At 40.4% G+C, this 24,035-nt stretch overlaps 1 protein-coding gene across 3 annotated transcripts in view; it reads right to left on the bottom strand.

The window, feature by feature from the left end:
* Positions 1–12,290: 12,290 nt before the first annotated feature.
* The window catches only part of LOC107570361 (excitatory amino acid transporter 2-like), a 43,005-nt gene continuing 31,260 nt past the window's right edge, over positions 12,291–24,035 (bottom strand). Inside the window, exons 9-11 of one of the 3 annotated variants that reach the window (XM_016256591.1) lie at positions 22,905–23,039; positions 22,498–22,732; positions 12,291–15,685 (exon numbers count right to left, since the gene is read on the bottom strand). In XM_016256591.1, coding sequence (XP_016112077.1) covers positions 15,611–15,685; positions 22,498–22,732; positions 22,905–23,039 — 445 coding nt within the window. In that variant the 3' untranslated portion in view covers positions 12,291–15,610. The remainder of the gene's footprint in view (positions 15,686–22,497; positions 22,733–22,904; positions 23,040–24,035) is intronic. The other 2 variants (XM_016256592.1, XM_016256593.1) reach the window with 2 other exon arrangements.

The raw sequence follows: 24,035 nt of genomic DNA, 5'->3' as shown, positions 1-24,035 counted from the left end.
ATTGTGGGGCAACATTTAGAGATACATCACTCAACAAGCAATTGTTGCAAGGTCCCAATCTTACGAACTCTTTTGGGAGTATTGTTACGATTCAGACAGGAAACCATAGCTTTAGATGCAATGGTCTGAGAAAAGGGCTTGAAAGGAATGAACGGTTGCATGAGGAATATACTGATTTCCTTTCTGATGTTCTTGAGAAAGGATATGCTGAAAAAGTGCCAGAATATCAATTGGATCGTGACTATGGAAAAGTTTGGTACATTCCTCATCATGGAGTATTACATCCAAAGAAAGGAACAATGAGGGTTGTGTTTGATTGTGGGGCAACATTTAGAGATACATCACTCAACAAGCAATTGTTGCAAGGTCCCAATCTTACGAACTCTTTTGGGAGTATTGTTACGATTCAGACAGGATTCAGACAGATGGCCGACATTCAAGCTGTTTCATCAGGTCAAGGTAGCAGAAGAAGATGTGGATTGTCTTCGGTTTCTATGGTGGGCTGATGGAAACTTGAAGCAGGAAGTCACTACATACAGGATGATAGTTCATCTGTTTGGAGTAGTGCCTTCTCCAAGTTGTGCATGTTATGTGTTAATACAAACGGCAGAGGACAATCAATCACTTTTTCCATCAGAAGTGATCAAAACTGTTTTTGATTGTTTCTATGTAGATGACTGCTTGAAGAGCATCTTCTCGGATGAGGCTGCTACTGCCATGGTGCAGGATCTTATTGCTCTTTGTCAAAAGGGTGAATTTTGTTTTACCAAATGGATTAGTAATAGTCGCAAAGTACTGCAATCAGTTCCAGAAGAGTACAGAAGTAAAGACATCCAGTATTTGGATTTAGACCGAGACAAGTTGCCCGTAGAAAGAACTTTGGGGCTTCAGTGGTGTGCAGAAGCTTATACATTTCAATTTACACTGCTGTTGAAACCCCATCAGTGTACAAGGAGGGGGATTTTGTCTACAGTTAGTTCAGTTTATGACCCTATGGGATTTATTGCTCCTCTTATGCTGCCAGCTAAGTTTCTACTACAGGAGATGTGTAGACAGAATCTTAGTTGGGATGAAGATATATCTCCAACACTTCAAAGACAGTGGACTCGTTGGATTTCTGATTTGGGCAGAGTTTCAAGTTGGCCGATGCTTAAAACCCACAGATTTCGGACAAATCATGCATGCCTGTTTACATCATTTTTCAGATGCTTCTGAAAGAGGATATGGCATGGCTACTTATCTTAGGATGAGAAACAATGATGAAAAAGGGCATGTAACATTTCTGCTTGGTAAAGCCAGAGTGGCTCCCCTTAAACCTCTAACCATTCCTCGTTTGGAGTTAACAGCAGCTGTTCTCTCTGTTAAAGTGGATCAGATGTTGAGAAGGGAATTAAGATTTAAATTGGAGAATTCAGTTTTTTGGGCTGACAGTCAAACTGTGCTCAAGTACATCAAGAATGAAAACAAAAGCTTTCAAACCTTTGTTGCAAATAGGGTCTCTTACATAAGAGATAGGGCACTGCTTCAACAGTGGAGATATGTTGCCTCCAAGGAAAATCCTGCAGATGATGCTTCACATGGAATGCATGTCAAGGCCTTTATGCACAGTAAAAGATGGATTGCAGGTCCCAGCTTTCTTTGGAGAGCAGAAGATTATCAGTCAGCCCCAAAGGAGGAAATTGTGAACATGCATGATGGTGATCCAGAGATCAAGAATGATCTTATTGTGTGTTCATTCCAAATGCGAATTTAATTATTTGAGTGAGTAGATTACATACAAAGTCAATGCAAAGACGCGAATAGAGGCGAATTTTCTGCCAGGTGACGCGAATGATGCGAAATGCGCGATGCGTTTGCCGCAAAGGCAAGATTTTCTCCTCAGTCGCGTCTTCTGTGCAAGTTCAAAAATTTCAACTCGCGGGGAAAAATCACCTGACGCGTTTTCAGTGAAGAGCTTATTGGCATGTCTGGTTGAATCAGAAAATGGAGGAGTGCATTATTGTATCTGTTTGCGGGCACCCCGAAATAAATGATACAAGTTCATATCGGACAAATAAGGAGATCGCTTGGAAACAAATGAGCGAGGAAGTCGGACTACCTGGTAAGTAATGAAAATATATGCCTTTGTAACTTTATTCTAGTTGTGAGGTTTACATTACTATGAACTGGTTAGCCCTGGCATTACCCAAAGTTAGCACAACCTGGCATTAACAGGGATATGTGTCTGGTTTACTAGTAGCGATTTGTGTTTACGTGTGTTTCTTGTCAGACGAGACAATACGTAGAAAGTGGAAGGGCCTCAGGGACACATATGTCAGGGAGAAAAAGAAGGAGACAGAAAAGAAAAAAAGAGTGGGTCAGGAGCAAGCCAGGGAAAGAAGCGGAAGTACTTTGCGGTCTTGTCGTTCCTTGACCCCTTCGTTACCCCGAGAGAGACAAGTAGTAACATGGGGTCGAGGAAAACGGGACTGTAGAGTATACTACAGAAGTAACGTTGCCAGGAAGAAGTGAAGTCACAGCAGCAGGGCCGTCAGAGAGTGAGATGGGAGGTTGGTTGACTAGGGAATACACTAACACAGGAAAGTCATACAGAAAATATTTTCTGTAAGAATAACTAGCTGTATTTTTAGATCAGTAATGATATTTCAAATAATATGTTATCATGGTTGGAAATGTATTACATATTACAATTATTTGCGTAGTAATTTACACTAAAAGCTTGAATAACCATCATTCAAGTATCTGTCAGACAAAACCAAGACACCTCTGTTATATTGTCACGTTACAGACATGAATGATCCATCAGCAGATGGCAGTGAGGCAGAGCCTCCGAGTGCTGCTGCTGACTCTGCTGAGACTGATGATGCAGCTGCTGCTTTCCCAAAGCCACCTAGAAGTATGTAAATGACAAAAGTTGTAATGTATTTTTTTCTGTTTATTGATATCAAACTTTAGAAAAAAATCTAAACTATTCCATGGATGGAATCAATTCAGTATATTCACAGAATGTGTGTTTCTATTTCATACAGACAGAAGGACTCAGAAGAGGGCCAGGGGCAGCGAGAGCGAGGCTGAGATCGAGAGGCTGCTGCTTGAATGTCTGCAGAGGGCATCTCCACCTCCCCCACCGCCACCCACAGAGGATGAGCTTTTCTTCAGAAGCCTGCTTCCTTCCTTACAGCGATTGCCACCCCAACAAAAATAATTCGTAAAATTTCAAATACATAAACTGATATATGAATCGTGCACTGTGACACTGAATTTGGAGCCAGCAGAAGGGTGGTGGTAATCATTGCAAGGAAGGAAGCAGGCTTTGTTTTTATTTATTAACTTTTTTATTCGTAGTTGAATACAGTTAATACACTTTAATGGATTGTATATGTGTATTTATTGTTGTTACAATTTACAAATATGTTCACAAATTTTTAAAGAATTAAAGTACTTTGGTTCATTAAGGATGAAGTGGGTTTTTTGTAGCTTTTTTACTAAAGTATAAAGGAAACAAAACGTGCCTTATACATGTCATGACTCAAAACAGATAGTCAGGAATGTGGCTCATGAACAGTTTAGGGTATGCTTTTGCACTAGACAGCATCTTGCCATGAGACCGTTCCCTCAGCAGAGAAGTAGGATGTGAAGGCCTCCCTGACCCTGATGGCCTCTCTAGCTGAGTTGTTAGCAGCAAGTCTTCCCAGACCTGGCAGTGGCTCCACTTCACCAGCTGGGATGTTCATCCTCACTGCAGGTGTCTGGGTTGTCCTCCGCAGGAAGTTATGGAGAGCACAAGTGGTCTTAACACATATCTCTGCAATATCAGGGTGAACCTCAATGGCATGCCTGTACATCCTCCACTGGGACGAAAGGATCCCAAAGGCATTTTCCTCTGTGGTGGGCACAGGCATGAACTCTTCCACGAGGCAGTCCCAAATTGCCATTGGCAACATCAGGGACAATCTTGGTGACTGTGGAGACCCCAACACGGAAGCTGTTGGCGATTGACCTGAAGGAGTCACCTGTGGCAAGGTATCTGGAGCATAGAAAACAAGTAAAATCAGCTGTAGTATGGTAGGCTTTTTGTATTTTATTAACATGGCTACAAGGCTACAAAAAAAATTCTGCCAAATAACGTCAGTGTATATCCAGTAGTAAAATGTAATGCACATTAATGCAGGATTAATACTCAACCTAAAACATATAAGACACTGATAATTTAGAAGAATGTATACTTTGTTCCTTTAAGTAAATATTGCTGACATTACACATATTGTCTACTTTACTCAGCAGGGTTTTGAATATAGTATTTATTTCCATTTTAATTGGCATTATATTGATCAGCTACAGTGCTGATCGATCCAAACTCCATAGCTCACAGTTTTTTGTCCACTTCGTTATTTTGGCTTGATTTTTCGTTTGTTGTAAATATGACCTGAATTTAGAAATGCTTTTAAGGCAAAACTTTTGCATTTAATAAACAAAATTAAATATCGAAATGAAGTGCAAAATAACCGCTGTAAAACTGCCCCTCACCTGAGACGGATCGCCTGTAGTTGGTGTCCATTCGAGAAATTCTGGCAGCGACCCTAGCTATCAGGTAATAATAGAAGAGACTGAATGGATACAGGACTTAACTAAAACAGTAAGTAAGGGATCAAGTGAACAGGTGGAAGTCTTAGACTTCATGATCTGCTTAGTAATATAATCAACTGAGGGTAGCTCAAAATTAGAGAAAGTACTTGCAGACCAACAAATATGGTTATGTCCATTTTGATAATCACTAGACATTAAAACAGAATTAAGTAATTCATAATGTATACTGTCAATCTTAGAGTTTAAAAAAATTGAATAAGACACACATTGAGTGGGAGAAAGTGAAACAGTGTTAACAGTTTGTTAACAGTACTGAACAAAGTCCTTGTATTAGACTGTCCATTAGCAATAATATTTGCATAAAACGATGATTTTGCTCTTTCCAATGTATCCTTGTAGGAAACCAGATGTTCAGAATACATTTGTTTATGTACTCCAAGGCCAGTTCTTTTGCATAGTCTCTCCAATCGACGACCTAAAGCCTTCTGATGGCGGAGTTCAGAAGTATACCAAGGAGAAGGGTTAACATGATACATTGCGGGTTCTCAGAGGAGCCACAGTGTCAAGTATTTGAGGCAGACTGTTGTTATACGAGAGTACCAAATCAGATGTAGAAGTAGAAAAACAGCGCTGGTTTACAGAGTAATCCATCATACCATCCAAAACATTAAGGTCAATATTTTTGATATTACGAAATGAAACAGAGCATTGAGGTTTAACTCTTGCCAAAGAAAGGGAAATATTAAAGAATATAGGCTTGTGATCCGAAATAGGAAATTCAGTTGAAGTAAGGTTATGAGGTATAACACCAGAACATCATACAAGATCTAAAATATGTCCCTTATCATGTGTTGGAAAGTTAACATACTGAAAAAGGTCGGTACTGTCCAGAACCAATTTAAAATAATTATATTGAGTGCTAGTATTATCGAAATGAATATTAAAATCTCCCATCAACATGATATTCGGAGACAGGGTACACAGATGTGTTAAAATAGTAGAAATTTCATTTAAAAAAGTATTCATTGCAGATGCCTTTGGTAGTCTATAAATCACTACAAGAATAGTGGGAATCGGACCTTTAAGTTGTACAGCCAGAATTTCGCAAGTTGATGGCTCTGATAATCGAAATCGGACAGACTTTATATCTGTCACGATAAATAAGTGCAAGACCACCTCCCTTACCAGAACAACGAGGTTTACATACGTATTCATATCCTGATGGTACTGTTTGATTTAAATGAAAATAGTCATTAGGCTTCTGCCATGTCTCAGTCACACACATAAAATCAATATTTTGGTCTTCAATGAGTTCATGAATGAGAGACATCTTATTGTTGAGTGATCGAACATTAAAAAATGCAAAACGAATTGCAGGAGGCATGTAATCTGACCTGGGCAACGGAGTAAGCATCATGATCAACAGACCTCCCAGCGTTTTTAGGCAGTATTGGGTTAGTAGACCAAAAGGACCGAATTTGTCCACTGCAATCAGCATTAATAGAAGTGATTCAGATATTCCGACGAGACCCACGATGAATGTATTTCAGCCGGCGTATGAGATCCGGGTGTTTGAGCAAAAACAGCGGAGGTTTAGTTACAAATCTAAGTTTGTACAAGTTTGCCGTACTACATCAATCGAGGAGCTGTGCTGATCACAGTGGAAGAAAGAACGATCCACAGCAGCAGCTTGAGCAACCACATGGTGAAATCCTGTAGTAGTACTAGGACAGGCAAACTATTTAAAAATGTTAAATCATTAAGATAGAAAAGCAGCTCCCCTTCCAGCCCTCAGGAGGGGACAGAGAGTATATTTGAGAATCAAAAATACATGGAAACCAGCTGTGGTTGTCAGTATCAGAGATGAGCCCCACTCATATGATGTAGTTACATCATCGGGCACAATCTATCGCAGAAACAGGCGCCACCTCAGACCTGACAGGTCAGTTATACATGATACACAACCCAGTTGCCCCATGTACAGTGATGATGACCTGTGTGACAATGCAGCTCCTGAGCCTGTTCAAACGGAGTTTCCCCAACATGTGGAAGGAAATACTGTCCCAGGTTCTCAACACACAAGAGCTGGACATACCATCAGACAACCTGCAAGTTTCAAAGATTATGATCTTTCTTAAGTATTAAGAAATGTTTTTAAGTTTTTAAAAAAGTATTAAGTGTTTATAGCATACTGCCTTTGTTTCAGATTTGAGTAATGTATTGTTCAAAGTTTAAGAAGAGGGATGTAGTATATGCAGTGAATGGTTTAGCCCAGGACACCCCCACACAGTTTGTGTAGTGGTTACGCCCGCAAATGCACTGCGCATGTGTCCTCTGTACCTGGGTGAGTTGAGTTCATATGACAAGTAAAAAAGAAGTCCATGAGCAAACTCTGTTGTGCACGTATTATTGTTGACAGCGAGTTGAACAAAAGATACAACAAAGGACTTGAGGCTTGCCGATATTCCAGACCTCAGCTGCACAGCGCATTCGTTGCAGCTGGTGGTGAATGTTGGTTTGGCCAGCCAAAGAACTGTTATAGATGTGATTGCCATGCTAAAGAACTGTGTCACTCACTTCCAACATTCCATCTTGGCCAATCAGTGTCTGAGAAACTTCCAGAGGGACCTTGGCCTACCAGAGCACAACTTAATCCAGGCAGTCCCAACAAGGTGGAACTCAACACTTCACATGCTGCAAAGGACATTGGAACAAAAGCGTGCTCTTAACATCTACTCTGGGAAACATGGCAGTTTTACATGTGCAGCTTCTCACCAGTGAGACAGCGTCCAATTTGGTTGAAACCCTCATCTCCATTAAGGAAGTGACACTAGAGGTGAGCTACAGTAATTCATCTGTGTCCAGCATCACTCCCTGTGTGACAGTGCTCAAGATGCTACTTGAAGATGAAGGGCCATCAACACAGAGCATCAGATCGCTCAGGGAGGTAATGGGGAGACCCTAATCACAATGCTTTATAAGAAAACACAGAATAAATGTTTGACATCTATATGTTTTTTTTTGTTGTTTTTTAATGTAATTTTATTTTTTTTTTAATCAAAACTAGGAATCAATAAGAATCATATAGTGGAATCAGAATCAATCAAATTCAAACGAGACCCAACCCTACTCATCAGTCCCTAGTGCATGTGTCTTCAGTGAAGTGTCTGCTATTTATGAAATGAGATGAAGCAAGCTCACTGGAGAGCATGCCGAGCAGCTCTGCTTCCTGCACCACAAACTGGTGCTGCTGGATTGGGACCACTAATTGTTACCCATTTTATTAGCTTATTAAACTTAAGGGAGCTACATATTACATTTATTTTCTATTATTTGTTCATTTGTTGCTTGTTATTGTTTACGTCTTTAAGTTTTTCAAAAAGTTTACAGAATGCTGCTGGGTGCTCCCTGCACTTTTTATGTTATTATTATTATTATTATTATTATTAACAGTTCTCAGAATTAAAGATATGTTTAAACGCATTTAAAGAAAGTTTTTGTCAGAGCCCTTGTTATTCTTAATTTTGACATTCATTTCATTTTTACACCAAACATATATATTGTTATATACTGGTTATCAGTCTACTTGATCTGTAATAATTGGTATCGCATCGGCCCTGAAAAACACATATCGGTTGACTCCTACTTAAATTGTACATTTGGATGAGAATTAACCCCCGCTTTCTGCTGACTGGCCAGCTGAAAATCAAACTGTGCCATCATCAGTTCTTCCTGACTGAAGTACAAAGCCTTCTCTACATAAATAGTTTAGCATCCAAATGTTACATTGCAAATATGGAAACTTTGGACTGAATGAGAGCTGCACGAGCCCAACATGGTGCAGTTTCAGTTTCGATTAAAATAAAATCGATTAGGCTCGGCATTTAACATAAATGTTGTTTGTAATGAATGGCACTATTTTTATATAGGCTAGTGTATTTTTTCTGAATAGCATTAATTTAAGGATTTTCCATGGAGTTTTTTTGTATGTCCATTTTTGTGCTTTGTTTCATGCTCATTGTTTTCATGTCTCTTATTTTGTCATAGTCATAGTTCCTGTCTAGTCATGTGGTTCCCTTGCCCTCATGTGCTCCTGCTATTGGCAGAGAATAGGCTTGTTCGAGATGAACTACACTAGCCTGCCACCGGCTGGTGAGAGTAACCGCTTGTAGTCGGGGCGGAATTAAAAGAAATGACCTGGTAGTGATGCTCACATGGTGTTTGCATACTCTATCACAGATGAAGTGGATTAAATGCAATATTTGTCAAATACACAGAAACGTTTTTATGAGCAACAGAAACACTGTTTATATACTGCTTATAACAGCATCCTCTGTTCAAGAATAAAGTTCAGCATATAAATATATAGGCTACTAAATACGGATAAAGTGTGGGTATATATGCTTTAACCAGTGTTTTTGATAAAAATGACTCAAGATAACAGTGTGACTACACTAAAAAAGCTTTTATTGTTATAAAAACAGATTTGTGAGCATTATTGGAATTGAATTGTTAGAATAAACTCACAACACACGTCGTGCTTGTCATCACAGAATCTAACCAATGAGAATAAAGTGTGTCGACATCAAGGCTTTCGCAGCCGATTTTGAGCAACTGCAGCACCTGACCTCGGCGGCTAGTCTCGTTTTGCTCTCGTGGTACTTTGATGGCACATGTGATCATAAGGCAGCTGCAGCGCCAATCAAAGCCGATTCAAATCAGAATGCATTGCTTTTGTCAAGTGGCTGCCGATCTTTGCGGCGCCGCATGAAGTCGAACAAGCCTATTAGGGAGGCTTGCGAAAGCCTTGATGATGACACACTTTATTCTCATTGGTCAGATTCTGGGATATCAATGGAGGAAATTGAATGTTCTTCAGTTCATTCAATTTTGTCTTTTGTACCTGCTCACTTTTGGGACTAAATAAATGCTGCACTTGGGTTCTTCAACTTGCCTTTTCAGTGGACTTATTACAGTCCATTGTCAGTTCTGGGGCTTGGTCGTGCCTTTTTTAAATTGTAAAATAGCAATCAAATATTGATGCTGGAAGACCAAAGAAGCATCTATCTAAAGACCAAAAGAAGCAAACAAGTGGCCGTGTCATGCTGTGTCATGTTCGCTTAAGCCTCTAGCTAGTTTTCACCCCATTAAACATCAGTTTATCCTGTGTAAGATCTTTTGTTGCTCAGTGAACAGCAGCACATCCTCTCCTCTCACAGTCTCAGCATGCACCGCCTCCACCCTCTTTCTGATTGGCTCACCAGAGTCTGTCCATCACCCAAGAAGAACATTCAATTTAAATTGACATTATACCACATCACAAGCATTTTACCCTCATTCAACATTTTAACATACACTTCTATTCATTATGTCACATTTCATTAACTACACATTCTCAACACTACATATCAATTTGACGGTCCAAATCCCTTCTAGCAGGGGTTTTCAAGCTGAGCCCAACTTATGTAACATTAAAGATAACAACATAAAATGATTGGTTCAGGACTTGGCCTCGACTTGGACCTAGCACTTCTGGACATTTTTGATATCTCCCTTATTTGTAGTGAACATCATATTCTAGTGAATTCCAGACCACGGTTTAATGGTGTAGCCTCTCTCTGACTGCAAGAGAAAGGTATTTTATACTTTGATTTGATCTTGGTGGACTATCACCAAATGGCCAGCACAATCTGGCTGCTAAACACCTTAGAGAGCAAGAAGACCACTGTACCAGGCCTGTAGTAGAAGGCAATAACAGACAAAACAACAATAAAAGAACAGTCCATGTATGTTTTGATCGTTTGTTTTTCAATTTGAAATTAAATAAGTGTAAACAAGAAAACAATTCCTTTATTCTCTGAAAAAAAAAAACATTAAAACAACAACAAAAGTGAGATTTCATTTTTTCATTTTTGAATAGAATTTTTGGTTGACCAATCTGTGCAAAGTGCTGTCTCATGACCGCCCACATGTGGAACATTTATTTTTAAGTTGTTTTTCCGGTTTCTACTTTTGAGCAAAAAGAAAAAAAAATCTAATAAAGGCGCCGTTTTCTCATTTCTGCTTATTTCATTTCAAATTGAAAAACAAACTATCAAAAAGTCTCCTTGCAGTGGAGGACATAACATTTAGAAGTATGAAGCAGCAACAGATACAAACCTGTTATGAGTCTCCATCCTGTAAGCATAGCTGGGACATTTAACAGCTTCCCTGTTCTGAGTTTCCAGCCTCTGTGAAAGGAGACATTAACAGACACACTATGTTCTAAACGGGGCTGGGCAACTTGGCCCAAATCATTACCAAAAAATCATTATATCATAATAGCATTATAGATATTCAGTCATATCATAAAATGTCAACATTTTTCACAGTATTTGTTTACCATTAATAAGGAAGGAAATGCTTTCCACATGTTTGTTAGGCCTCAAGAATGAATGTAAGATTGTCTGTTCATAATGAAACTTTACAGAGTAACCTACCTTTTAATTTAGGGTCCCATGAAATCTATTTTATCCATGCATTTTTTTTTTAAACCAAAATTTTATTCTGGTGGTTTGTAGTGAAGATCTTTGTGTTTTAGTTTAGTTTATTTGATGGTAGTTTTTCTCAAATGAAAAGGTGTAAAGCTGCTGAAGTGACTCTCAGAGCAGCTCTGGAGATGAAGTTGTGAACTATCCATATACTGTACATCGAGATGGCGAGCGTTAACGTGCCTTTGAGATTGTGTAGCAGACGAAACCACGCCATTGATTCACACAGAGACACGCAGAACATGCAGACTTGTTAGCGACATGCACTGACTGGCTCCTCACTGTAAACAATAAATCCGTAAAAAAAATAACAGAAAAAGTACTGGAAGCTCATTACACATGACATTATCTATTAATTTTGTGGACATTTCTGTTAACTCTAAAACACAATGCAATGATGTGTACAATTCAAAATACTGGCAAAACACCTGTAAAAAATAAATACAGTATATTATAATACAGTATATTATATTATATCAAATTATACAGTATATTGTGCCCTATTTTTACAGATTTGTTTTAGAGTGCTGTCACGTTTGATACAACAGGTCCTAAAACTGCTTGATTGTTCTGTACCGTTAAGGTGAATTTCAAGACAAGGGGTAATAGAGCCTTTGAAGTGGCTGGCCCCACATTGTGGAATAATCTCCCAACTCAAATTAAAATGGCTTCCACTTATCTAAGTTTTAATCCAGTCTCAAAACTCATTTGTTTGTCTCGGCTTTTAACATGTAATTTTTATCCCGTTTTTATTGTCTCTAACTAACTGGTTGTTGATTTTTTCTTTATTTCTGTGTACTTGTAATTATTGTAATCTTGTAATCTGTGTTTTGTAATTATACAGCACTTTGGTTGGCCTGTGGCTGTGATTAAATGTGATTTAGAAATAAACCTGAACTTGAAATTGAATTTAACACTCCCACAGCTTCAGGAACGGCCTGAAAACTCTCTCCCTATAGCTTTGGTTTCTCGATGTGTCCCTCAGAGTTCTGTTCTCGGTCCACTGCTCTTTATTTCCTATGGTGCGAACACGTGCTTATTCATGTTATTCACTGGCATAGACTCACTTTAAGTACTTTCACACTCTACTATTTTAGTTCCAAACCCCCGTCCCCACTAGATCCTCATTTGCCTGTATTAAACACTCTATCACGTCAATAAAAAATACTTTAATTAGTTATGAATCAACATTTATTAGTTATAATAACTGTATGTACACCAATGGTACAACACATATGGATATGCATGAATTCACTTTTATTTCACAGCTAAGAAACAGGAAATCATTTATTTTACCATTTTGACTATAGTTTCTTCTCCCTTTACATAAAATAATCACATCACAAAAAGGGTGAGAGAAAATAACATATGGGTTTACGTATAAGACCAATGTAAGAAATGCAAACCATCTACTAATGATGGTTCCAGATGTACACAATTAAGTCAGAATAATAAACCTGGGTTATTCTAGAAAAATAATCACAATTGCCTGTAAATGTTTGTGTATGTGTGTCTGTGTGCATGTATAAAATACATCAGAAACACTGAAAAGAAACATTGGGAAGTCAAGTGCAAGACAGACAGCAAGAAACTGAGAAATGTTTTACAGATACTGTGGATGTGGCTCAACACAGACTTAATACAGTGTGGTTATATCATCAAGTATATTCAAATTCAGCATGTCTTATCATAACTTTAGGATGTTACATATTTTTGATGTAAATATAACACAAATGCATATATAAGACAACACGTTCTTACATGTTCTCATCATCAAATTAAGACATGTTTATTGTATAACATCTTCAAAAATATAGCTTCAATATTTGGAGATGCTATATATAATATACAAATATCTTCTTTTTTGAGTCTGATGTTAGATTACATAGAAATTTAGGGACACATAAATGTATGTAGGGAAAAACATTCCAAACATAGATCATATAGAATAATTGATATGAAATTGCTAAGAGAGCTAGTCTGAATTAAACTGAAGCAAAGTACTACCTTTCTATTTCACTATAGAATTGCACCTTATGCAGCTCAGAGTGGGTATAGTTTCTATAGGATTACAAAAACACTTCATTAAAACTGTGACATCAATTAAACACTATCTCAACTAAGCTACAATCAGTGACTTCGCTAGGTTTTCTGGGCCTGCTGTACAGCACATTTCATTGGGTCAATATCCCTCGCCAGGACTCGTGGACTGTGGTCCCCTCAGTGGAGGGTGGATTGGGGGGAGAGGACCCTGAGGGGCCACACAAATAGCTCAGGGCTCTGTGCTCAGGCCCGCTCTTCCCCCACTAGCGACGCCCCTGCCTTCAATATATACACAAAGTGGAAGGAGGCACTTTAAAATTCATGCTTTTTAAGAACTGGTGCAAAAACACTAAATGTCCATGCATCTAACAGATCTAACAGATAGATAAAACGCAAGAGTGGCTCAACGCTCAATGACCAAACAATCTCAGAAGTCTCAAACGTTTGCCTTTTGATGGGCAACACTCACAACATCTAAAATTCACATTATGATTCCACACACTATACAATGTGGCAACATGAACTTGTGCTCATATGGCATTTATTCTCTTGGCAAGGGTTAGAAGACTGGAACATCAAAGAGCTGTTTAGTTCGCAAAGCATCATAGCAAGATGTCTTAAATTAATTAGACATACTAGGGGTAGAGTTCTACTGGTATCTTTGTTTAGCTTTGTCAGGGTAGTGTTTAAAATAATCCAAATACACAATTAAAAAAAAAACTATATTTTTAGAATATTGTGATCAAAGATCACACACAGGGAAGAAGTGTGTTCGTCTGGATTTCTGAATCTCTGATTGGCATAGTGAGGTATGTGGAATGTGCATGTTGATTGATCAGGCTGTCAGGAAGTGATGGAAAGTTGGGCCTATGTGTGTTTTGCAGCATTACGGGGCTAAGAAACAGTCGTTTGCAATATGAGGGATAGATGCTGTCAGAGATGAATACGAGGATAATACATCCAGAGGTAGCGTTTTGGCTCAGCTCAGTTACAAAATCATCCTCTTTATGATGATTTAACTCATCCATTGTAATACTACTTGGCTTCGTAGTTAATTTAGATGAGATTTTCCAAAGCTCAACAACTGATTAAAAATAGTTACAATAGCCTTGGCGATGTCTCTCAGAGGTAAGAACTTCAGCTCATTTAAAATAGATGTTGAAAAAAGAAAAAAAGATGTCTGCAGTGAAAGAAATGGAGCCTTTAGGTATTTTAAATCTACTTGGATTATAAAAACAGGTAAACAGTAAACAGTCCAGCAGGCTAACTGGGCCTTAGCATTAGCAATGTTTTTGCTTTCCCTGACAAAATTTTTCCTGGAAAAAAAATGAATATATTTTATATGCCTGAGTATATCTCTATATCTCACCAGTGGAAGGAAAAAAGCTTTAGACGAACTGTAGAATACAAATTGAATATATATTGTTTGTGGACAAAGGCAGTAATATACTTTAGATGGGTTGTGTGCTCTCAGCATACTGGACATATGAATAATCAGAATGGAGTCGTTAATAATGCCAGTCCAGGTTTAGCACACACCACACCAAATCATAAAAATAGGCATGCTATTTGAAAAGATGCTTCTGTTATCTCAAAAGGTTGATGATTTTTAACACTAAAGCCATCAGCTGTATGTTCACTGTATGTTTTGGTTGTACAACAAAAATTGACAATTTGTGCTTTATCGTGAACTAAACATAAGGCATGCATTGCATATTTCAGTACATCTGGATGACACAAAGGGCTCTTGTAAGAAATGAAATGGTAAATATAATGGCCTGAATGGTTTTTGTGCTATTGTGCCACTGACTCACCAACATACATACGAGAAACATCCTACTATCCGTTTCCTTGACAGAAAACCCCCCACTCCTGTGAGCGATGTGATAAAAGCAGCTCCAGGGGAGGAGGCTCTCCAAATAAACGCGACTTGTGCTTTTCCTTCCATCTGTGTGCGGTCGCCTCCGTCCCTACTTTTGTATCCTAGCAACACCATATTAGCCTTTTGAGAAGCGGCTGTAAGATTTGTTCGGACCGAGAGGTGCTACGGTGTCGTGAAGCCAAAGGAACTAGAGGCAGACGAGCAGGTTTCCATCATATAAAGAGCAGTGGGCAATGGCTTTGCAAGAAGCTTTGCTATCTGTCTGTTCTCCCTCTGAACAATTCACCTTTTTCACCCTTTTTCAAAATATGTACGTTTGGAAATTGATGTATATATGTTTATTAGCATCGCAAATAATTTATGTAACTGCCTCAATAACATTATGTCAGCTGCATGTGTGAGCTTTTGGCCTCACATTCTTGTGTTACATGAGACAATATAATATTGTTAAACATGTTAGAAAAGAATAGAAACCATACAAACAAACTACAAAACCCATTTGTTCTATGTGCATGAATACAGGTTGTTTTTCTCTCTCTTTTGGGGTGCTGGGGTCTGTGTGCTTGCATTAATCGTTTTTCCAAGGTTCTTCCTCAACGAGCGTGTACTCTGCAGTTGAGCCGTTTGTGGCTGCCAAGGTTACCTGAAAGAGTTATTGACAGATTTGAGTGCATATCCATGTGAATGTTCAACAGAAAATGTAAGATCTCTCCGGAGCTTTGGAGCAAAGAATTCTGAGACTTTTAGCAAATGTACGCTCCTTTCAGCAAACAAATGCAACCAAAAAGATATTTTGAATGTAAAATGTAAAAATCAGACAGATGGCTGTTTTTACCTTTCAGTTCTGAAAGTGATCCCGATAGCAGAACAATACTGTATTGCTCCTTTGTGTTGTTACCATCGTTGTCGTGATGTATTGACCGATAGTAATGTTTCTGGGTCAAAGCTTTGACTCGGTTTCAAGTGAGAATACCATCTCAAAAGCCGTTTATGAGCACAATTCATTGACCGCACACCTTAACCTTAACAGGCTCTGGTTACAGTGCCAAAGACATCAATATTTTAACAATTCAGAAAAGATCAATCACTGTCACACAAAGTGAGATTTTGCTCTGAAGATAATGGTCAAGATCATGATTTTTCGGTAGTACTGTACAGCACACCATGTGTTTTGTATATTAAAGGGTTAGTTCACCCAAAAATTGTCATTAATTACTCACCCTCATATCGTTTCAAACCCGTAGATCCTCCATTCATCTTCGGAACACAAATTAAGATATTTTTGATGAAACCGAGAGCTTTCTGACCCTCCATAGACAGCAAGGGTCCTACCACGATCAAGGCACAGAAATGTAGTAAGGGCATTGTTAAAATGGTCCATCAGTGGTTCAATTGTAATTTTACGAAGCTATGAGAATACTTCTTGTGCGCAAAAAAAAAACTAACAAAAATAATGACTTTTTTCAACAATTCTTCTCCTCCGTGTCACCGTAGCACCATTTTGGAGAGTATCATGATGCATGCACGTGTTTTTCCCGCACGTAAACAATGCCTGTGCGTGGTGCTGCTGATGTTGAACATGCACGTGTATGTGTTGTTTACGTTCAGAGCAAAGCACGCGCATGCGTCGTGATACTCTCCAAAATGGTGCTACGGTGACACGGAGAAGAATTGTTGAATAAAATCATTATTTTAGTTTTCTTTGCATACAAAACGTGTTCTCGTAGCTTTGTAAAATTATGGTTGAACCACTGATGGACCATTTTAATGATGCCCTTACTACATTTCTATGCCTTGATCGTGGTAAGACCCCTGCGTTTTTGGGTAAACTCTCACTTTAAAGGGGTCATATGATGTTGCTAAAAAGAACATTATTTTGTGTATTTGGTGTAATGAAATGTGTTTATGCGGTTTAAGGTAAAAAAAAAAACCCCGCCTTTCTGAAACGCGTAGATTTTTACAAAGCTCATTGTTCTGAAAAGAGAGGTGTGCTGTGATTGGCCAGCTATCCAGTGCATTATGATTGGCCGAATACCTCAAGCGTGTGACAGAAATGTTACGCCCCTTACCATATTGTGATGATGCCCTGTCAGGCCGGAGCGATGATTCAAAAACATGAAAACCCATTATAAACGAGGCATTCGTTGCATCCAGTGGGGACATAATTACTGATTATAATGACTTATACTGTCTTTTTATGCATTGCATTACATCGCGCCACGTAAACATAAAACCATGTCTGCATTTGTGATCAGAGAAATGACAAACAACAAGCCCTACTCTACACTGATCAAAAAACTTGCTTTAAATATAAAATATAAAAACTGTTTAAATATTAAAACCATACTTACAGTATGTGAGTCAGAACAGCTGGCATTGTAGTTTACTCTACCAGGATTGAGAAATGACAAACAACAAGCCCTACTCTACACTGATCAAAAAACTTGCTTTAAATATAAAAAATATAAAATATAAAAACTGTTTAAATATTAAAACCATACTTACAGTATGTGAGTCAGAACAGCTGGCATTGTAGTTTACTCTACCAGGATTAGGAAACGGTCCTCCATCAAATGTGCTGCATGGCCGGGGGCTAGAGTGAGCAGCCCAGCTCACTAAGGGAGCTAGAGTGAGCGGAGGCCGGGGGCTAAAGTGAGGAATGGCTGGAGGGCTAGAGTGAGCTGAGGTGGCGGGCTTGAGAACGGCGCGGCCGGCGGATTCGACAAAGGAGTGTCCGGAGGGCTTGCGGCAACCACATGTGACGACTCCGGGCTGGACTTCGCTTCGTCCACGGTGTAAGCCGATCCGGTGATCCACATGTATTTCCTCAGCGACCAGCACAGATCAGCTCCAGGCATGACAAAGCCATATCGTCCTCTTTTGGGGCTTTCACAACGAAACACACAGTGTCTTCACGACATGGCGGCAGCAACAACAATACTACAGCGAGAATAAAAGTTACGCCTTCATTCTTTGCGGGACCATTTGGGCAGCGTTATGCAAATCTTCCCACATCGTGACGTAGACATGTGGGGGCGTGTTAGAATGAACCGTTTTAGGTAGACGGGGCTGACTCTTTTATAAAGAATATCTCTTTGGATTTGAGACTTTAGTCTTTGCAACTTTACAGATCTTCTTTATGCACCAAGAGCTTGTAACACTCCAAAGAGAAAGGAAAAATTGAAATCACATCATATGACCCCTTTAACACTGTGTGTTGTTTGCTTTTGTGATCTGAAGGAGAGTTTGGACCTGGAAAAGACACATGACTTCAGGCTTAACAGCCAGATTATCTTAGAGTTGTTATGGTTATAGGTATCATTACAAGTATCATTCTTAATGTTGTTGTTTAAAATTTACACTAATTATATTCACAATCTAACTGCCAGTGCTGATGTCATAATGAATGCTTGTGATCAGTGTCTACTTCAGCTAAAGATGCCAGCCGGGTCTCCTCTCTGTGCCCCACTCCTCTGACACTTCTGCTTTTGGACTCTTTTTTTTAGATTAAAATCAACTCTATTTCATTTAGGAAATAAATAAATATATATATATATATGTGCAGTAATGTGCAGTTGTTTCATTTTTACTATAAAACACTGCACAGTGATGAATACATTTGTTTCTGTCATTTAGAATTCTGTGCTCCAAGATACATATTGTATACCTTGACACTACAGCCATTTGTCCATTCACCTGTATATATATGTAGAGTATTCAGTGACAAATACACAAACTGCTCTATGACATCAACAAACCATAGTCTTTTCCCATTAAAAAATAAATATAAATAACAAGGTACAACAATAGTACAAGCATTTATGAGTGGTTACTTTGCAAGGCTTCTACAATGGATTGCGTTTTTGATAAACTGGGTTAGTTTTTTGTTAAGTTATTGTTTGCTTCCAAAGCATGCAAGCACAACAGACAGCACAAAATAGGAGCAGGCTTTCTGTCTATTATACACCAAACAAACAAACAAACAAACAAACAAAACATGAAGATAAAGATGTGTCTACTCAAGAGGTCTGGTCTACTCTTTCATTCTTAATTCCCCTAAAAGTTTGAGTGGTTACTTTGCAAGGCTTCTACAATGGATTGCGTTTTTGATAAACTGGGTTAGTTTTTTGTTAAGTTATTGTTTGCTTCCAAAGCATGCAAGCACAACAGACAGCACAAAATAGGAGCAGGCTTTCTGTCTATTATACACCAAACAAACAAACAAACAAACAAACAAACAAACAAAACATGAAGATAAAGATGTGTCTACTCAAGAGGTCTGGTCTACTCTTTCATTCTTAATTCCCCTAAAAGTATGTTTAGTCTCAGGCAAGGCTTAATTGCTGATGTTCTTAAAACTGATTATCAGCAAATTTATGTGAACTTTAAGCTTAACTTAATAATCACTTAAACTCAGTCACTCAATAACGCCTCTGTATCCTAAATACATCAGAGCTGAATAAAGCCTGTTCCCTGTCGATACTACACTTGTACTGCGTCTGCTAAAACGCTATGGGAAAAAGCCTTTTTTCTCCTGAACTGAAGCCTTTTTTTCAATCATGCAGTGAAACTGCACAGCCATTGGTTCGTGCAGTGTAGAAAAAACGAACCAGCGGAGCTGCACGAGCCTATGGAGACAAAGCCCGCCAGAATGGGTGGAGCATTTGCAACATTGTTGCAAATGTTGCGCTGCGAGTGTGGCTCGTGCAGGGAAACTTGCACGACTCAATAACGCCTCTGTATCCTAAATACATCAGAGCTGAATAAAGCCTGTTCCCTGTCGATACTACACTTGTACTGCGTCTGCTAAAACGCTATGGGAAAAAGCCTTTTTTCTCCTGAACTGAAGCCTTTTTTTCAATCATGCAGTGAAACTGCACAGCCATTGGTTCGTGCAGTGTAGAAAAAACGAACCAGCGGAGCTGCACGAGCCTATGGAGACAAAGCCCGCCAGAATGGGTGGAGCATTTGCAACATTGTTGCAAATGTTGCGCTGCGAGTGTGGCTCGTGCAGGGAAACTTGCACGATGCAGAAGAGCAATGAGTACATCAATGTCTGGGCACATTCTAAAAGAGTTTTTGGGATGCTGCTAGCTGAAGGATCAGCAACTAAAAGAACTTGGCATGGTTGCAAATGCCGCACCGTTACTGCGGTTCGTGCGGATCTCCCCTGCATGCCGATGACGGCCACACGGAGTGCGTTTCCTGCTTGGGGAAATCCCACGCGGAAACTGCGCTCACGGGAAATGATTGTTCTCACTGCGAGAACTTCAGTCTCTCCTCTCTTCGCTCGCGGATTGCTTTCTTTTCAGAGAGTGACTACACCCCTCGCGCCCTCCCGTTTTCTTCCTCCCAGGGATCTGTGAGGAAAAAACAACGGGGCAGAGGACTTGAGCATCCGGCTGCAAGCAAGCTCACGACAGCCCATATCCCGCGTGCCTCGCCCTCGCCCCAGAGAGAGAGTTCTCCCGTCCTCTTCTCCCAGTCTTCCCAGCGTCCCTCTGCCTGTGCGAGCAATCTGGTCTCATTTGGGGGAAGTGAGGAGGAGCTGCCTGATGACAGCATGTCATTGACAGCCTCAGACGCAGAGGAGCTGTTGGGCTCGGTGACCGACCCCACCCCCTTGTCATCGTCCATGGCCAGCGGCGCCAAAGACGGGATGGATGTCGAGCTTTCCCGTATTCTCTCGAAAGCGGTCGAAGAGCTGGGTTTAGAATGGTCTCCACCAGAGGAACCCTCTCGGTAGGGTTAGGGTTAGGGTTGAATGGTTCCTGCCGGGGCACCGTCAGGCCCCTCGTCAGCGTGCCTCTCCCATTCTACCTGGAGGTCCACGACGAGCTCACCAGATCATGGCACACTCCCTACTCCGCCCACCTCCGTACTTCTGCTTCATCCGCCCTCACTTCTATCGATGGTGCTGAAGAGAAGGGGTTCGACAAGCTGCCTCCCCTGGATGAGTCAGTGCCCGTGCACCTCTGCCCGCCCACGGCTATCGGCTGGAGAGCAAAGGCCACTCATCCGTCCAAGCCTTTTAGGACCACTTCAGCTCTCGCTGGATGCACCTACACTTCAGCTGGACAGGCGGCTTCGTCACTTCATTCAATGGCAGTCTTCCAGGTCTTTCAGGCCAAGAGTCTGGCCTGGACCCCGCGTCCCTCAGGGAGCCGAGGAGCGCAACCGACCTGTCTCTGCGCACCACCAAGACCACCGCTCAAGCGAACGGGAGGTTGATGGCCAGCCTTGTGGTGCTCGAGCGCCATTTATGGCTGACGCTAATGGAGATCAAGGACGAGGATAAGGTCCCCCTTCCTTGACGCTCCAGTCTCCCCCAAGGGTCTCTTCAGACCGGCGGTCGAAGGATTCGCCGAGCGCTTCACAGAGGCACAGAATTCGTCCCAAGCTATGTGACATTTCCTGCCAAAGTGCACCTGCTTCGCTGTTACCTCTAGTCGCCCTAAGTCTACGTCGACTCAGCAGCCCGCGAAACCGGCACCTGCCACCCCCGCCGTTCAGCCTGCTAAGGCTCATCAGTCGCGAGGGCGCTCCCGCTTGGCCAGACGCTACCCCCTTCCTAAGCGCCAGGGACCCCGACCCAAGATACCGTTGGACCTGGCGTCTCAGGCGTCTTCCTGATCTGCGGAACAGGAAGAGGATGGGGCCAAGTCTTGCTTCGACCACCTCCCAAGCAGCCTCTCTTAGACCTCCTAGCACCCCGTTCAACTCTGGGTACAGAGGGAAATGTGTTTGTTGCAAACAATGGGCCCGTTCAAGCGCCCAAGCAATCAGTCGCTGTTATAGGGGGGGAAAAAACACAAACATTTTCAAAAAGAGAGCAAATTTCCTCTTCCATTTCTCATGAGTATTCTGCCCCCATGCGGCCAGTCATTCGAGTTAATCCAACCCCTCGCCACGTGGGCCGAGGCCTTGCAGGCCATCCCCGGAGTGTCGAGATGGGTCATGGGGATAATAAAACGAGGATATTCACTCCAATTCACTCGAAGACTCATGCGCTTCAGCGGCGTGGTCCCCACCTTAGTGTAAAGCAAGGAAGCTCACGTCCTGCGCTCTGAGTTCATGGATCTGCTGGGAAAAAATAGCTGTAGAAACAGTTCCTCCAGCTCAGAGCGAGTCGGGCTTCTACAGCCGTTACTTCCTCATCCCCAAAAAGTCACACCCTCATGAAAAGGTCGTTCAGGATGACTACGCTGAAACAGATCCTTGCGCAAATTCACTGAGGGGATTGGTTCTTTTCTCTGGACCTGAAGGATGCATACTTTCACATTCAGATAGCCCCCCTATATATATATACTGTAGCTACCATGTATGTACATACACACATACATGTTTGTGCATATACATATATGCAAACATGCAAAAGATATCAGAAAAGAGACATGTAGAGCATGCGGGGATGTGTTATGTAGATGTCGCTACGTCCATAAGCGTGACTTGTACCTTGCAATCATCTAATAAGACTGAATTTTGAGCAGCATAGACGCACTGGTTGGAGTTGTTTTCATGATGGTTTTTGAGGTCATCATAGTAGGACTGGGTCTTGGTCATCATCTCTATATCATCAGACTTCCCATGTTGGGCATCCAGAGCATCCAGCTCTGCCTTGGACAGATGGTAGACGATGCCAGCCCCATATGAGTCTCCAACCACATTAACTGAGGTACGGAAACGATCCCTGAGTAGAAAAACAGATGAAAGGCTCTGTTCAGCAATCACATACATTTCCTCACCTTAGGATCATCCTCATAGTAGGATCATCTAAAATATGACAGTATTCAGGGAATGCTTTCATTTAACATTTAAAAGTCCCAATCTGGATCAAATAGGTCTAGAATCAGAATACTCACAGAAGCCAGTCAACAGCCACCAGCAGACTGATATCTTGAGTAGGAAGTCCAACGGCTGTCAGAATGAGTAACATGGTGACCAGTCCAGCACTGGGAATACTCGCTGCCCCAACACTGGCAAGTGTTGCTGTAAGACTAAATGATGGGAATGTAAGCACTTTAGTTTCATTCATCTTTACACATAAAGCATTTACTAGAAAACCGTGTCCAGAATAGGGATGTAATGGTATGAACATTTCTTATGACGATTATAGTGACCAAAATTATCACGGTTATCAGTATTATCACGGTATTGTTAAAATGTGCTGGAGATGTACAAAAAGTATCAACACATAAATCACTTCACCAAGTTTTATATTTAAAATCAACAAACAACAAATAAAATGACTTTTTTGTTTGCATAATCACTAAAACAATAACATTACCAATGATGTTCGGATTTTAAATGACAACTTGACTGACAACAGTTTAAGAGCGTGTTGAAATATCTAATGTAAATGTTCAAATAAAGCTTTGAAAAAGTTTAATAAAAAGGTAAACCTCATATTTCAGCCTTTAAATAAAGAAAAGATATGTCAAAATGATAATTGATTAATACATGATTATATGTATTTTATTTGCTCCATAAATAATTCTAGATAGCTTATCTGAATTGTTTAAATGTGTAGAATCCACATAAGTTTGTTTTTCATCAACCGTTCAAAATTTACAGCAGGGCATGGAAATTCGGTCCGTTTTTGACCAGACAGAAACTGCACACAGGCTGAATGTAAATATAAGTCTCTGAAAATCCACTCGCTGACAGCAGGTGGCGCTTATGGAAAAGCTGAATTAGAGCTATTTCCCGTAAACAAAGCAGCATTGCGATTAAGAACATTTCTTTAGGTATTACATGGAGCGAAGATGAAAACAAAATGCCATTGAATCATTTCTGAAGACAGTCAGAACCTTCAGAGGTGCATTCATATAATTAATTAATTCATATATTCATTTCTATAATTCCCTTTGCACTCTTTAAAACCTCCCAGCTTTTCCGCCCTGTTTTCACTCAAAACGAAACTCCTCTGCATGCTGTGCGCACGTGAGACTGTTACTGAAAAATGTGCTTTATGCTGGACAGTATTTATTTAT

The sequence above is a fragment of the Sinocyclocheilus grahami genome, unplaced genomic scaffold (assembly GCF_001515645.1).
Source record: "Sinocyclocheilus grahami isolate Dianchi unplaced genomic scaffold, SAMN03320097.WGS_v1.1 scaffold1447.1, whole genome shotgun sequence".
Lineage (NCBI taxonomy): Eukaryota > Metazoa > Chordata > Actinopteri > Cypriniformes > Cyprinidae > Sinocyclocheilus > Sinocyclocheilus grahami.
This window is presented reverse-complemented; position numbering and strand designations above follow the sequence as displayed.